Source organism: Scyliorhinus canicula, chromosome 16, assembly GCF_902713615.1.
Source record: "Scyliorhinus canicula chromosome 16, sScyCan1.1, whole genome shotgun sequence".
In the NCBI taxonomy this organism is placed as follows: domain Eukaryota; kingdom Metazoa; phylum Chordata; class Chondrichthyes; order Carcharhiniformes; family Scyliorhinidae; genus Scyliorhinus; species Scyliorhinus canicula.
In genome coordinates this window covers 42,102,321-42,116,056 of record NC_052161.1, presented here as the reverse complement: position 1 = coordinate 42,116,056, position 13,736 = coordinate 42,102,321, and the positions used below count along the sequence as shown (strand labels likewise).

Genomic DNA, 13,736 nt, shown 5'->3' with positions numbered 1-13,736 from the left:
GGGAGGAAGAGAGACCTGGCGTTGGGGGAGGGGGAGAGGAAGAGAGACCCGGCGTTGGGGGAGGAAGAGAGACCCGGCGTTGGGGAGGGGGGAGGAAGAGAGACCCGGCGTTGGGGGGTGGGGGGAGGAAGAGAGACCCGGCGTTGGGGGGGGGGGGGGGGGAGAGGAAGAGAGTCCCGGCGTTGGGGGGGAGGAAGGGAGACCCGGCGTTGGGGGGGGGGAGGAAGAGAGACCCGGCATTGGAGGGGGGGGGGGGAGGAAGAGAGACCCGGCGTTGGGGGGGGGGGAGAGGAAGAGGAAGAGAGACCCGGCGTTGGGGGGGAGGAAGAGAGACCCGGCGTTGGGGGGGGGGGGAGGAAGAGAGACCCGGCATTGGGGGGGGGAGGAAGAGAGACCCAGCATTGGAGGGGGGGGGAGAGGAAGAGAGACCCGGCGTTGGGGGGGGGGGAGGAAGAGAGACCCGGCATTGGGGGGGGAGGAAGAGAGACCCAGCATTGGAGGGGGGGGGGAGAGGAAGAGAGACCCGGCGTTGGGGGGGAGGAAGAGAGACCCGGCGTTGGAGGGGGGGGGGAGAGGAAGAGAGTCCCGGCGTTGGGGGGGAGGAAGAGAGACCCGGCGTTGGGGGAGGAAGAGAGACCCGGCGTTGGGGGGGGGGAGGAAGAGAGACCCGGCGTTGGGGAGGGGGAGGAAGAGAGACCCGGCGTTGGGGAGGGGGGAGGAAGAGAGACCCGGCGTTGGGGGGGAGGAGGAAGAGAGACCCGGCGTTGGGGGGGGGAGAGGAAGAGGAAGAGAGACCCGGCGTTGGGGGGGGGGGGGGGAGGAAGAGAGACCCGGCGTTGGGGGGTGGGGGGAGGAAGATAGACCGGCGTTGGGGGGGGGGGGGGGAGAGGAAGAGAGTCCCGGCGTTGGGGGGGAGGAAGGGAGACCCGGCGTTGGGGGGGGGAGGAAGAGAGACCCGGCATTGGAGGGGGGGGGGAGGAAGAGAGACCCGGCATTGGGGGGGGGGGAGAGGAAGAGGAAGAGAGACCCGGCGTTGGGGGGGGGGGAGGAAGAGAGACCCGGCGTTGGGGGGTGTGGGGAGGAAGAGAGACCCGGCGTTGGGGGGGGAGAGGAAGAGAGTCCCGGCGTTGGGGGGGGAGGAAGAGAGACCCGGCGTTGGGGGGGGGGGGGGAGAGGAAGAGAGACCCGGCGTTGGGGGGGGGGGGACCCGGCGTTGAGGAGGGGTGACCCGGCGTTGAGGGGGGGGGTTGCGGCGTTGAGGGTGGGGGGGCGGCGTTGGAGGGGGGTAGGGATGGTGGGGAGGGGGTAGGGGTGGTGAGGGGGGTAGGGGCGTTGGAGGGGGTAGGGGTGGTTGGGGGGTAGGGATGGTTGGGGGGTAGGGGTGTTTGGGAGGTAGGGGTGGTTGGGGGGTAGGGGTGGTGAGGGGGGTAGGGGTGGTGAGGGGGGTAGGGGCGTTGGAGGGAGGTGGGGTGGTGAGGGGGGTAGGGGTGGTGAGGGGGGTAGGGGTGGTGAGGGGGTAGGGGTGGTGAGGGGGGTAGGGGCGTTGGAGGGGGTAGGGGTGGTTGGGGGTAGGGGCGGTTGGGGTAGGGGGCAGCGGCGTGCAGAGGGGGGAGACGGTGAGTTGGCCCCGGGCATCCGGCACCCCCCCCTCTCTGGCCTTTATTTCAAAGGAAATGGAATATGAAATTAGGCAAGTCTTGCTAAAACTACACACATGGAATACTGAACAATTTTGGTTCCCTTATCCAAGGGAAGGTATACTGGCATTGGAGGCAGCCCAGAGAAGGTACACTAGGTTAATCCTGTGAATGGAGGGATTTTTATGAGTAAAGGTTAAGTAGGTTGAACCTGTATACGTTGGACTTCAGAATGATAGGCAACCTATTGAGACATATAGGATACGCAGGTTCGATGCTGAGAGGTCATTTCCTCTTGTGGAAGAGTCTAGGACCAGTGGGAATAATCTCAAGAATCTGGGGCGGGATACTCCCAAAACCGGCGCGATGGCCGGGAACCGGCGCCAAAAACGGCTCAGATCACTCCGGCGTCGGGCCCCCTCAAACGTCGCGAAGTCTCCGGGCCCAAATGGGCTAGCAGCGGCGTGACACCATTCGCGACGGAGTCACCCACCGTGGACGCACCGCGTGCCGGCGTCACAGCACAAAAGATGGACCCCCGGAAGACCCGCAACGGTGGCCAGCCGCCGCGCAGCCCCGAGGTTCCAGGAGCGTGACAGCGAGGCGCTCCTGGACACAGTACAGGAGAGGAGGAAGGCCCTGTACCCCAGGCATGGCCGCAGGGTAGCCCCATGCCTCAGCCGGCGCCTGTGGAGGGAGGTGGCAGGGGCCATCAGCGCTGTGGCTGTGACACCGAGGACAGCCACAGGCAGCCGAGCCAGGACAGCCCTACCCAGGACAGCCCTACCCAGGACACGCCTACCCAGGACACGCCTACCCAGGACACTGCTACCCAGGACACTGCTACCCAGGATAGCCCTACCCAGGACATTCCTACTCAGGACAGCCCTATCCAGGGCACTGACACACATGACACTGGAAGACAGGACAGTGACACACAGCGGACGGGTGGAGACGAGGCGCCACCCCAGGAGATCATTGACTCGGCGTCTGATAATGCGTATGCCAAAACGCCACTGCTTTCTCCAACACCCTCCACCATCGCAGAGACACTCACCTCGTTTGGGCACTTTAGTGATGAGGCTTCTGGTACACTCACTGGTGCGCACAACACAGCCGTACCGGTACAGCAGGTGGAGGTAGGAGCAGCAGAGGGGCAGGAGGTTGGAGGATATCCTGGCACAAGCGAACATCTGCCGCCCAGACGGGTCCCTGTTCCTGGAGTTACCACACCCACCCATAGACCCGATGCAGCCACCAAACCTGGGATGAAGGAAGAGGATGATGGCTGGCTTGCAGCGGCTGCAGAGTGGAGGAGTCCACCCGCATCCAGGAGCTGGGAGTGGTGCCGGTCATGCGTGCCACCCAGGCAATGGCCCAGTCTCAGTAGACCATGGCTGAGGGCATCAGCGCCATTGCCCAGGTGCTGGCCGGCGTCGCACAGACACAGACAGGGATGGCCAACTCCCTGAGCTCCATGGCTTCAAACCTGCAGACCCTTGTCGATACCAGCACGGGCCTCCAGGACTGGCAGCACCAGGTGTCGGGGGTGCGTCGGGTGGCCGGTCCGTTCGCACCCTTGACCCATGTAGAAGCCTGGGGACCATAGGGCACCACGAGGGAGGAGGTGCTGGGGCCCGTCCCGGGTCCCTCTATAGGGGAGGTCCCAGAACACCGCGGACTGCCCCACCCCTTCCGTCCCAGGTGCATCTGGTGGGCAACGGGCAGGACAGGCTGGCAACTCGCCATCCCAGTTGCTCGAGCCACAGCCTGGCCCATCTAGGCCGGGCCGCCCCAGGAAACGGCCACCAAAGGGATCCCGAGTCACTGGGCAGGAATCACAGCAGTCCACCTCCGGTTCTGCTGTACCGTCTGGGTAACCACCTAGGCATAGTCAAAGTACCCGTAAGGCCAAACAATTAGAAACTGAGTAAGTTGGCACGGGTGCAGGGCACAGACGAGTTTTAGGGGCTAGGGCACATGTATGGACAGTTTGTAATTAAAATCACTTTCACACCTACAGAAGCTGCCTTTGTGTTCTGCCCGAAGCGTGCGGGGGGTGTCATGTACGTTGAGCGCCAGTGTGTGTGTGAGGGGTGGTCTTACATCGGCCCCAGGTGAGTGTGCCCCCCCTCCACCTGGGCCGCCCTCTCCATCCCCCGGGGCAGAGGACGGGACCGTGCGCTGCAGTGTCACGGCCGCATGCAGGGATGGTCCGGTCGGATGGTGGTACTGTGGCCATGGGTCAGACATTGTCCAACGATGTGGAACCAGGTGCTCATCGCAGAGCGGGTCGTCATCATCCTTATGGCCTGCAATAGACACGCTTCCACCGGCGACCGTGTGAGCCCGGCCCGTTGTACCGCAGCTGGATGTGCAATGGAGGGGTGTTGTACATGCGGATGGGGTGGGGGTGGTTGAGGGTTAGGGTGTTGGTGCTGGGTGGGTGAGGGTGTTGTGGTGGTGTTGCCATGGTGTGCGGTATGTGGCCATACTTGCCGATTTGCACACCCCTAGTCAGTGAACCGGGCGGCTGTCCCGTGCCCGCTGGCCCACCCGGTAATGGTGGCCAGCCACCCACCCATGTCCAGCCCATCTGCCCTGACCATTGCCCCCATCTCCCTCATCGGGAGAGGTCTGCGCCTCTTCCTACTGCTCCTCCACTCCCCCCTCTTCTGCCTGCAGCACAGCACCCCTCTGCTGGGCTGTGTTGTGCATGACACAGCAGACCACAACGATATGGCCGACCCTAGCTGGCGGGTACTGAAGGGCCCCCCCAGTGAGGTCCAGGCACCTGAAACTCTTCAGCAGCCCAAAGCACCTATCACACCCCTTGTCGCTGCATGGGCATCATTGTAGCTCTTCTCCGCGTCACTCTGTGGCCTCCGTATAGGCGTCATCAGCCATGACCGTAACAGGGAACCCGCCGCCCAGCAACTAACCGCTCAGCCGGGGGTGGCGTCCCTCAAACATGCCGGGGATGTAAGACCGCAACAACACGTATGAGTCATGAACACTTCCCGGGTACCGGGCGCAGACGTACATGATAATCATGCGGTGGTCGCAGACCACATGGATGTTCTTTGAATACGTCCCCTTCCAGTTGGTGAACACGGCCCTGTTATCTGCAAGTGGCCTCACAGCGACGTGCATCCCATCGATCGCGCCCTGGACTATGAGAAAACCGGCCACAGCAGAGAAGCCGACGACCCGGGCATCCTGGCTCGCCCGGTCCACAGGGAACCGGATGTAGCGGTCCGCAATGGCATAAAGGGCGCCTGTTACTGCCCGGATGCACCAATGTCTGCGAGATGCCGGACAGGTTCCCACTCAGTGCCTGGAATGACACAGTGGCATAAAAGTTCAGGGCCACCGTAACCTTGACGGACATGAGGAGAGGGTGTCCTCCCCCGGTGCCAGATGTGTGCCACGGTTTCCCAGCTCATCCAGAGTCTCGTCCTGCATTCCCACCATGCCTGGGTGTCTGCACCACCTCTTTGCCACACTCCTCCTCCAGGGCAACATGTAGAATAGCGGCTGCCACCACGGCAGCCAACATCGCTGGCTGATCATAAACATGACAGGCTGTGGGGAGGGGGAACGATAACGTTATCATTGCCCGTACCCCCCTGGGCAGCCAGATGCCATTGGCGAGACTGTGGGAGGATGGCACCTGGCCAGGCAGACAACCCCCCCCCCCCCCCCCCCCCCCCCCCCCCCCCCCCGGCACTCGCTCTCATCCCCCCCCACCCACAGACTGCGGCCACACTGTCACCTACCTCCACACTGAACGGCGTCAACCATCAGCACTGGTTGACACCGTTAAATAGGTGTTTTGATTTACACTAGCATGACCCATGGTCACATCGGCGGGACTTCGGACCATCTGGCCAGGAGAATAGGGGCAGCACCGGGGTCCATAGCCTCCCGCCATTCTCCGAGGCGGGCGGCGGGATTGACGCCGCACCGAGTTTTTACCGGTCGGATACTTTGGGAGAGGATTCGCTGGCGATTCTGACCCAGCGGGGTGTTGGAGGATCACGCCCAAGAAGTCAGGGCTGGGATTCTCCCCTACCCGGCGGGGGATCCCGGCATGTTGGAGTGGCATGAACCACTCCGGCATCGGGCCGCCGCAAAAGGTGCGGAAGTCTCCGCACCTTTAGGGGCAAAGCCCTCACATTGAGGGGCTAGGCCCGCGCTGGAGTGGTTCCCGCTCTGCCGGCTGGCATGAACGGCCTTTGGCGCCACGCCAGCCGGGGCCAAAAGGACTTTGCCGGCCGGCATAAGTCCGCGTATGCGCCGGAGTGTCTGATGAAGACCATGGCGAAGGCGGAAGCAAGAATGTCCCCATACCATGGGCCCGCATGCTGATCGGTGGGCCCCAGTCATGGGCCAGGCCACCGTGGGGGCAACCCCCGGGGTCAGATTACCCCGCGAGCCCCCCCCCCCCCCCCCCAAGTGCCCACCGGTAAGGTAGGTGGGTTAGTCCACGCCGGAGAATGGCCACCGGGGGGGGGGGGGGGGGGGGGGGGGGGCTGACCAGCACGATTCCCACCCCCGCCAAATCTCTGCTGGCGGAGAATTCATTACCACTGTGAGCTGTAGAGGCTGGGTCATTAAGTATGTTCAAAGCAAGAAAGATTTTTAATCCGTAAGGGAATCAAGGGTTCTGTGGATATGGGGGGAAAGTGGAGCTGAGGATTATGTCAGAAGTCATCTCATTGAATGGCAGACACGATAGGCCGAATGACCTACTTCTATGCCTACATCATATGGTCCCCAGCCACTAGCAAAGCACCTCGAAGGAGCATCAGACAAGTAGACACACCCAAAACAAACAAAAAGTGATTTTCTTGCATAGTATAGTGGATTTGACTTAGCATTTGATGTTGAACGGAGGTGAACTAAACTATGGTACAGGTCAAGCATCCTTTATCAAAATCTTGTGGCCAATTGAGTTTCAGTATTCAGATATTTTTGGATGTGTCATAGGTACCATATACAGTATTCAGTTGGCGTAGGCCTACTTGCATAACAATTGCCTAAACCGAATCTAGTCTACAACTAAGTTTTTTCTCCATTTTCTGACTGGCACATGCCATAATTTTTACCTGTTCACTTATTACACATGTGATATATTACAATGTTATAACATCCAAATACACCATGCGAAAGGATGGTGAGGTTAGTGTTGGCTCACATTAGGGTTCATTCAAGATATTTGGATGTACTGATAGTCAACGGTATCAGCAGGTATTGCTAGAAAGTGGACGATGTAGGGGCTGGTTTAGCTCACTGGGCTAAATCGCTGGCTTTAAACAGACCAAGCAGGCCAGCAGCACGGTTCGATTCCCGTACCAGCCTCCCCGGACAGGCGCCGGAATGTGGCGACTAGGGGCTTTTCACAGTAACTTCATTGAAGCCTACTCGTGACAATAAGCAATTTTCATTTCCTTATACTGGACAGATTGCCTATATATGCATATAGTATATGGCTGCATATACTACCACTAATCTCACTACCCACATTGAAAAAAACTTGTCGTATTCAGCAGAGTGACATGGAGACTGTTTACGGAGACTAATGACCTGTTCTATGTTCCTTGTGACATGTCATTTCATTCTACACATACAGCGAAGATGCCCAATTAGACGGAGGATATCAGGCATTCACCTGCCCATGGTCACAGCAATGCTGTGCATTGAGGAAGCGGAATCAATTCCCTTTGTTATTAAAATGGCAATGTTTAGACAAGGAGCTTGCAGTCAATGTCACCGTAACTAGGAAAGTTTGCAACGAGTACAGTTGAGCTCCTCTGCAAATGGGAACAAGATATACTTCTCTCTTAAGAGATCTCAGTCAACTCATTTTCCAAAATGAGATTTTATCTTTAGTAGCAGCCTGAAAGAAGAGAATGGAATTTTTAAAAATTCAAAGCTAGGTCACCTTGATACCATAGAAAAGAGGGTCCTTGCCATGCTGAGGCGACAGCAAACTATTTCAGTGAATACCGAAAAAATTCACTTGCATGCGCTGGTCCTTGTTAAAGCTGAGCTAAATTCTTCTCCCTTAAGACACTTATTTTTGGCCTCCAACTGGAGTCTGCTTTTTGCAGCCTACCTTCCCAATCATGTTAATTTCCCAGAGTAAGGTCTGCCAGTTCTCCCATACTTGGAAATAACTTTACATCAGAATATTTTTAAATGGCACAAATAGATAGCAAGTTCAGTCAAACCACACCCTGTAATGCAATAAAACATCGACTGTGTAGAAAACCTCCAGAAGCAGTTAAAAGTTTACCAGCAGCCAGAAGAAATAATCCAGCAGCTAACCTGTATGTACTACATGGTTCCTTTAAATGTTAGGTTATTCATGCCATCTTAATGCTAGTCAGCTGAGCAAGGCAAACACAACATTTTTTTAAATAAAGCAGTTTAAATGCCTTAAGAAGCCTTTCCCTTTTAAAAGAACTTGGATGCAAGACAAGGAACCCAATATACAAAATGTATTGCTAAAATTAAATCTCTTGCAACAGGAATTTAGAGTGTATAAAAATGCATTTTTTTGATATCCATGTACAATTCCAATACTTGATACAGATTACTTAAAAGCAAGGAAACAACAGCTGAGTTTACATCTTCACAATTAACACTATGCGCATGAATTGATAATTGCTTTATTTTTATCCCTATAAGCCATAAACCCGAAATCTTAAACTTTAAAAAAATCACAAAAACATTGGTCCTTCTACCAAAATTCCAATACATTAATATATTCTTTTTCCGTCGACTGCCAAGCAACCTACTGAAATTATGCGACAGCTCACCTGTGCCAAAAGCAAACAAAAAAGGTAGGAAAATCAAAAGGGCAAATAAAATGCAATTTCTACAATCTATATGCAGGTGGATTATAAGAGTACGACTGGATGTGGGGTTTTCTATTTTCGCGATCTGGTCGAACGTCCAGTTGGCTTGGCTGGTTGTGGTGTGACAGGAAGTGGCTTTTTTGTGCTCACAGCTACTTTAGTTGTTCTTCTGCCTTGGGCCGTTACCGTTTCAACCTTTCCAGTCACCTTTTCTGTAAAGTCATAAATATACAGAAGAATATAACTTAAAAGCAACACTTTAAAACATCACCGATAAATACCTCGACAATACCAATAATGAGGCATGGATGATAAGTGCACATATAGAAAAAAATCTGCTGATAAAAGTGAGGTCATATGATGAATTTCACATCATGTTACATGGAGATATGATCAAGTCTAAAGCTAAGGGCTTACATTTAAACAAAGCCAATTACTCAGGTATAGGTCAGTGGTGTTAGATTAGTAAATTAGATGAACAAGAAAATAGATGTTTCCCTGGGAGTAAAAGACTGATGCCTGGCATAAGGCAGATAGGGTAGAATGGGTCTACTTCTCTGAAAGTTAGAAAAATAAATTGATGTTATTGGAACAATATTTCCCTGATTAGAAGGCTCAACAGAGTACATGCTAAGAGGCTGTTTTCATAGAATTTATAGAGCAGGGGGCCATTCAGCCCATTGAGTCTGGGCCGGCTCTTGGAAAGAGCACCCTTCCCAACCGCACACCTCCACCCTATCCCCATAACCCAGTTACCCCACCCATCACGAAGGCCAATTTTGGACACTAAGGGCAATTGGGCATGGCCAGTCCACCTAACCTGGGCATCCTTGGGCTGTGGAAAGAAACCGGAGCACCCGGAGGAAACCCATGCAGACATGGGGAGAACGTGCAGACTCTGCACAGACAGTGACCCAAGCCGGGAATCGAACCTGGGACCCTGGAGCTGTGAAGCAACTGTGCTAATCACTATGCTAACGTGCTGCCCCAAATTTTCCTGAATGAAAAGTCTAGAACTAAGGATTACTGTCTCGGTGTAAGAAGTTGGCCAATCAGGACCGAAATAAGAAATTTAGTCAATTAATTAAGAATCCTTGCATGTGTGGCTGTACCCAAACAGAAAAGCAGCAGAATATGGCTACAGTAAAATGTGCAAATGTATACTACAAAAAACAAAAACAAATTAGTCATTCAGTATATTCATCAGGAATATGGGTATCGGAGATGTATAGGATTTGATGTAAAAATTCAACCATGGTCAATGAGCTGTTATCATTTGCTCCTCCACCAAAAATTCTTATAACTTGTACAAATAAGCCAGAGAATTTCTAATAAAACCATAAGATGCATCAGTCTGGTGCACAAAGTGACATAATAAAGACAAATGGCATTTTATGAACTATGTATTGTAGAGTGTAGGCCAAAATGGAATTAAAACTGGAGCCAAATACTTTTGTTTTTGCCACTTAGCATAATGGTAATTGAGGGGGCAGCACATACGGTTACACTTGTATAGCTATTGTCATATAACTTTATTAACGAATTTAAGCAATTTATTTGCCGCTTTAAAATATTAAAACATGTGCGTTACTGGGTTTCCCCCCTCATTTTACAGGCAAATGAAAGAACGTTCTTACCCATTTTTGTTTTTTTAGGAGATGGATCAGAGGTTTCTGCACTAACACGCTTTCCTCGGAGGGTTATTTTTGACGGACATATGGATGCATTAGCAGATGGCTGGATTGAAATTGGTTCTATTGTTGCAATTTCACAAGATTTGTTAGCCCTTGTTGCCCTCCTAGCTGGTTTTGAGGATTCCACTGACAGGTTGTTACTCTTTTGGTCTTTGACTTTAGCTTCATCTTTTCTGGATTGTATTTGCTCATCACCATTTCTTTGTGCTGCAGGATTAGCTCTCTTCCGTCTTTTATCAATCAGTTCACTGTTCTCTACTTGAGCAACCGTAATAGCAGTTTCCTTGTCAAAGCAGTTTTGTCCTCTTCTGGCTCTCTTGTTTTTCTCAGCTTTGTTGGCTGAACTCAGTACCTGTTCCTTTTCAGTTACATCTATGTTCAACTCCTGATTGATTACAGCGGAAGTATTTCTTTTAACCATTCCACGGCCACCTTTTCTGGGGGCCTTAGCAGGATCAACCACTTCTTTCTCAATTTGTAGGCCTTCTGGAGGACCTGATGGCGCATCTTCGGTTGCAATTTTCCTTTTACTGAGTTTATTAGTAGCTGGCTCAGGCAGCTTTTTATCATCAGATTTTGTTTCCTGAGTATCTTTAAACCGAGTAGATGCTTTTGAAGCCCTCTTGGGCAAGTCCAATGTTTTCTCTGCAGTATCAAGAACTAAATTTTCCACTTCACTTTCTGTTGCAATCATCTTTGAAGATCTTCCTTTTCTAACACTTCTCTTTGATCGAGCGTTCTCTTTCATTTCATATTTATTAAGTGATACCATATCCGTTTTCTTAGTACCTCTCCTCACTTCAGAGGCCCTCTCTGCTGCATTAGAAATATTACTTTTAGTTGAAGATCCTTTAGTAGCTCCAGTGTTGCTTTGGATATCTAAATCATCAACCATTTCACTACCACCAATAGAGACATTCAAATGGCTTCTCTTCTCTTTCAGGGCCAGTTCTCCAATAGTAATATCAACATTTAACAGGGAAGCAAGAGCTCCTTTAGTCTGTTGCCAAATTTCACTTTTGCCTTTTTGAACAATTGGTTCATCTTCTTGCAGTAGCACCTGTTTACTTACAGTATCCAATAGTGCATCGACTGTAACTATAGTCTGCTGCTCTTCTGTTTGTTCTGGTAAATCCTCACATTCAACCAGCAATTCCTTTGCTTGCTCCCCTTTCACCATCATCTTTGATGAAGGCGTGGTCACTTTATGTTTTTCTTTCCCTGAAGCTCCCCTTACTGGAACATGTGGTTCTTCGCCAGTAGTTGCCATTAATTTTTGCCTCCTTGTGATTCTTTTTGAATTTCTAGAAGACATTTCCTTTACATGCTCTTCCTTAACTTGAGTTACTTTATGTCTGACATTCCCTCTCAGTGATTGTTTTATTGGTGTAGGCGATAACTTTATTACAGGTGGTACTTCATTGGTATTTTCAGCACCGTTGTCCTTTTTAGTGACTGCCTTTATCTCACACGAAATGTCTTTTCTGGTCCTTTTTGGCCTTCCTTTCTGTTCAGTTGGTTCATGGGATGCAAATGCATCAGTATTTACTTTACTGTTTAAATGCTCGGATACTGCTTTTCTTGATACGTCTCCTGACTCCACTGAAACTTGCGTATTTACTTCCCTTTTTGCAGCTTTTCCTCTTCGTGACGTCCTTTCAAGTACAGATGGTTCTGTTTTATTAGCTGTCTCTTTTAATGCCTCGACTGTACATTCTGCTAATTTGGGAGTTGCAATGTTCGGATCCCATTGTACAGCTTTATTTGGAGCCTTGGCCAGTTCTTCCTCTTTCCGCAATCTTTTTGCTGGTACAGAATCCTTTCCAACTTCTTCCAAAAGCAAGTCTTTAGCTCCTCTCTTTCCTCGTGTGGATCTAGCTTTTGAGTGAGCCAGGTCTTTCTTTTCAAGTATTTTTATGTTTTCAGTCTTTACTCCATTTCTCACAGATTCCTTTGGATCAGAATTCACTCCTGTTTTATCAACCTCTTCCTGATCTGTTAAACTATTTTGCGAGTCATTTGATTCTTTTATGTTCTCAATATGTGCACAGCGAGCACCTCTCTTCCTTGTGTACCCATTTGTTGTCTCTGTTTCTTCAACATTTATATTCTTTCTCCTCTGTGGTCTTCCTACTCTAATGAGTGCTTTTTCATCTTCAATTGGATGATCTTTAACCTCTTCTGTCTCTTTTATGGGGGGGGTTGGTGATGCATATCCATTTTTCAGTAACCCCGAGTCAACATTTTTAGTATTATTCTTTTCCTGCATTATCATTTTCAAAGTTGAATTGTCTTGTTTCTCAGTTTGTCCATACCGAGATGTTTTACCATTTGAGCTCTTGGCTACAGTAGATGATTTTTTCACTCCAGTAACTTGGATATTTTCAGTTTCTTTCTTTCTTCTTTGTGATCTTCTCAAAGCTGTACACACCACCTCTTCAATTTGTGCCACTGGAATTGGCTTCTCATCTTGCATGCAGTTCTTTGCTGAAATAGGTGGACTTATTACTTCAACGTCTGGAATATTTTGGGCTTCCTTCTTGCATTCTAATGAGCTTTTTAGTGAAGTAATTTCATTTACTTCATCAATCTGCCCAATGTGAGACTCTTTCCTGCCTGGTATAGTCTTGCCAAGTGCGAATAATTCTTTCATTTTGTTGCTGTGAACATTTTGGACTTTCTTTTTCCCTCTCAATGATTTAATTCTGGGCGAAACCAGCTTGTTAATTTCCTCAATTGCTCTACCTGGAGATTCATTCTTGCTTGATGTGGGGATCTTTACTGTTGAGCTAGGCAATCCTTTCAATTCAACATTGGGAGCATTTTGAAAATTACCCTTCTTTTTCAATGATCCCCTCGCCTGTGGCTTCAACACAATTAGCTCTTCACTCTGTTCATGGTGAGATTCTCTTTTGCCTGGTGTAGTTTTGTTTGGCATAAGTGACATTTTCACATCAGTATCATTAATCTTCCTTGTTAATGATCTCCTTGTTGAATTCAATTTTCCTACTTCCTCTGTGTTGTTTGGTATGGCATTTACTGTTGTTGGGAATTCTTCTGCACCAGTATCTTTCATTTCCTTCCTTTCCTTTAAAGATCTCCTTGTTGGTGAAATCCATTTGTTCACTGCAGCATGTCCATCTTTAGATTCTAATAGAGAAAAAAAAAATTACGATAACACCTTTCACAAGCTTAAGACATCCAAAGAGCCTTACTTCTAAATGTAACTACTATTGCAATGCAGGAACTATGGCAGCCAATTTGTAGAAAGATAGTGCCCAAACACATATCTGCGCTTTAGTAACCAGGCCGGAGTAAATTTTACTGATCTGCAACGCAGTGCCATGGGACCTCATGTCCAGTTGACAAGACCTTGATATAAATCCCAACTGAAAAAAAAACAGCATCTCCTTTGGAACATCTGGCCGAATTTTCTGTTCAGCTCTCTGGATGGGACAAGTCTGAAACCCTTTTGACACTTATGCAAAAGTGCTTCATAACCCCATCCAAAATTAGATATTTGTGCTCATCTAAAATTA

General features: G+C 50.5%; 1 protein-coding gene across 8 annotated transcripts in view; it reads right to left on the bottom strand.

Moving 5' to 3' along the window:
* Positions 1–8,128: 8,128 nt before the first annotated feature.
* The window catches only part of LOC119950706 (proliferation marker protein Ki-67-like), a 66,116-nt gene continuing 60,508 nt past the window's right edge, over positions 8,129–13,736 (bottom strand). For all 8 annotated transcript variants that reach the window (XM_038773365.1, XM_038773372.1, XM_038773364.1 and 5 more), the window contains 2 exons: positions 10,141–13,347; positions 8,129–8,715 (listed from right to left, as the gene is read on the bottom strand). In XM_038773365.1, coding sequence (XP_038629293.1) covers positions 8,576–8,715; positions 10,141–13,347 — 3,347 coding nt within the window. In that variant the 3' untranslated portion in view covers positions 8,129–8,575. The remainder of the gene's footprint in view (positions 8,716–10,140; positions 13,348–13,736) is intronic.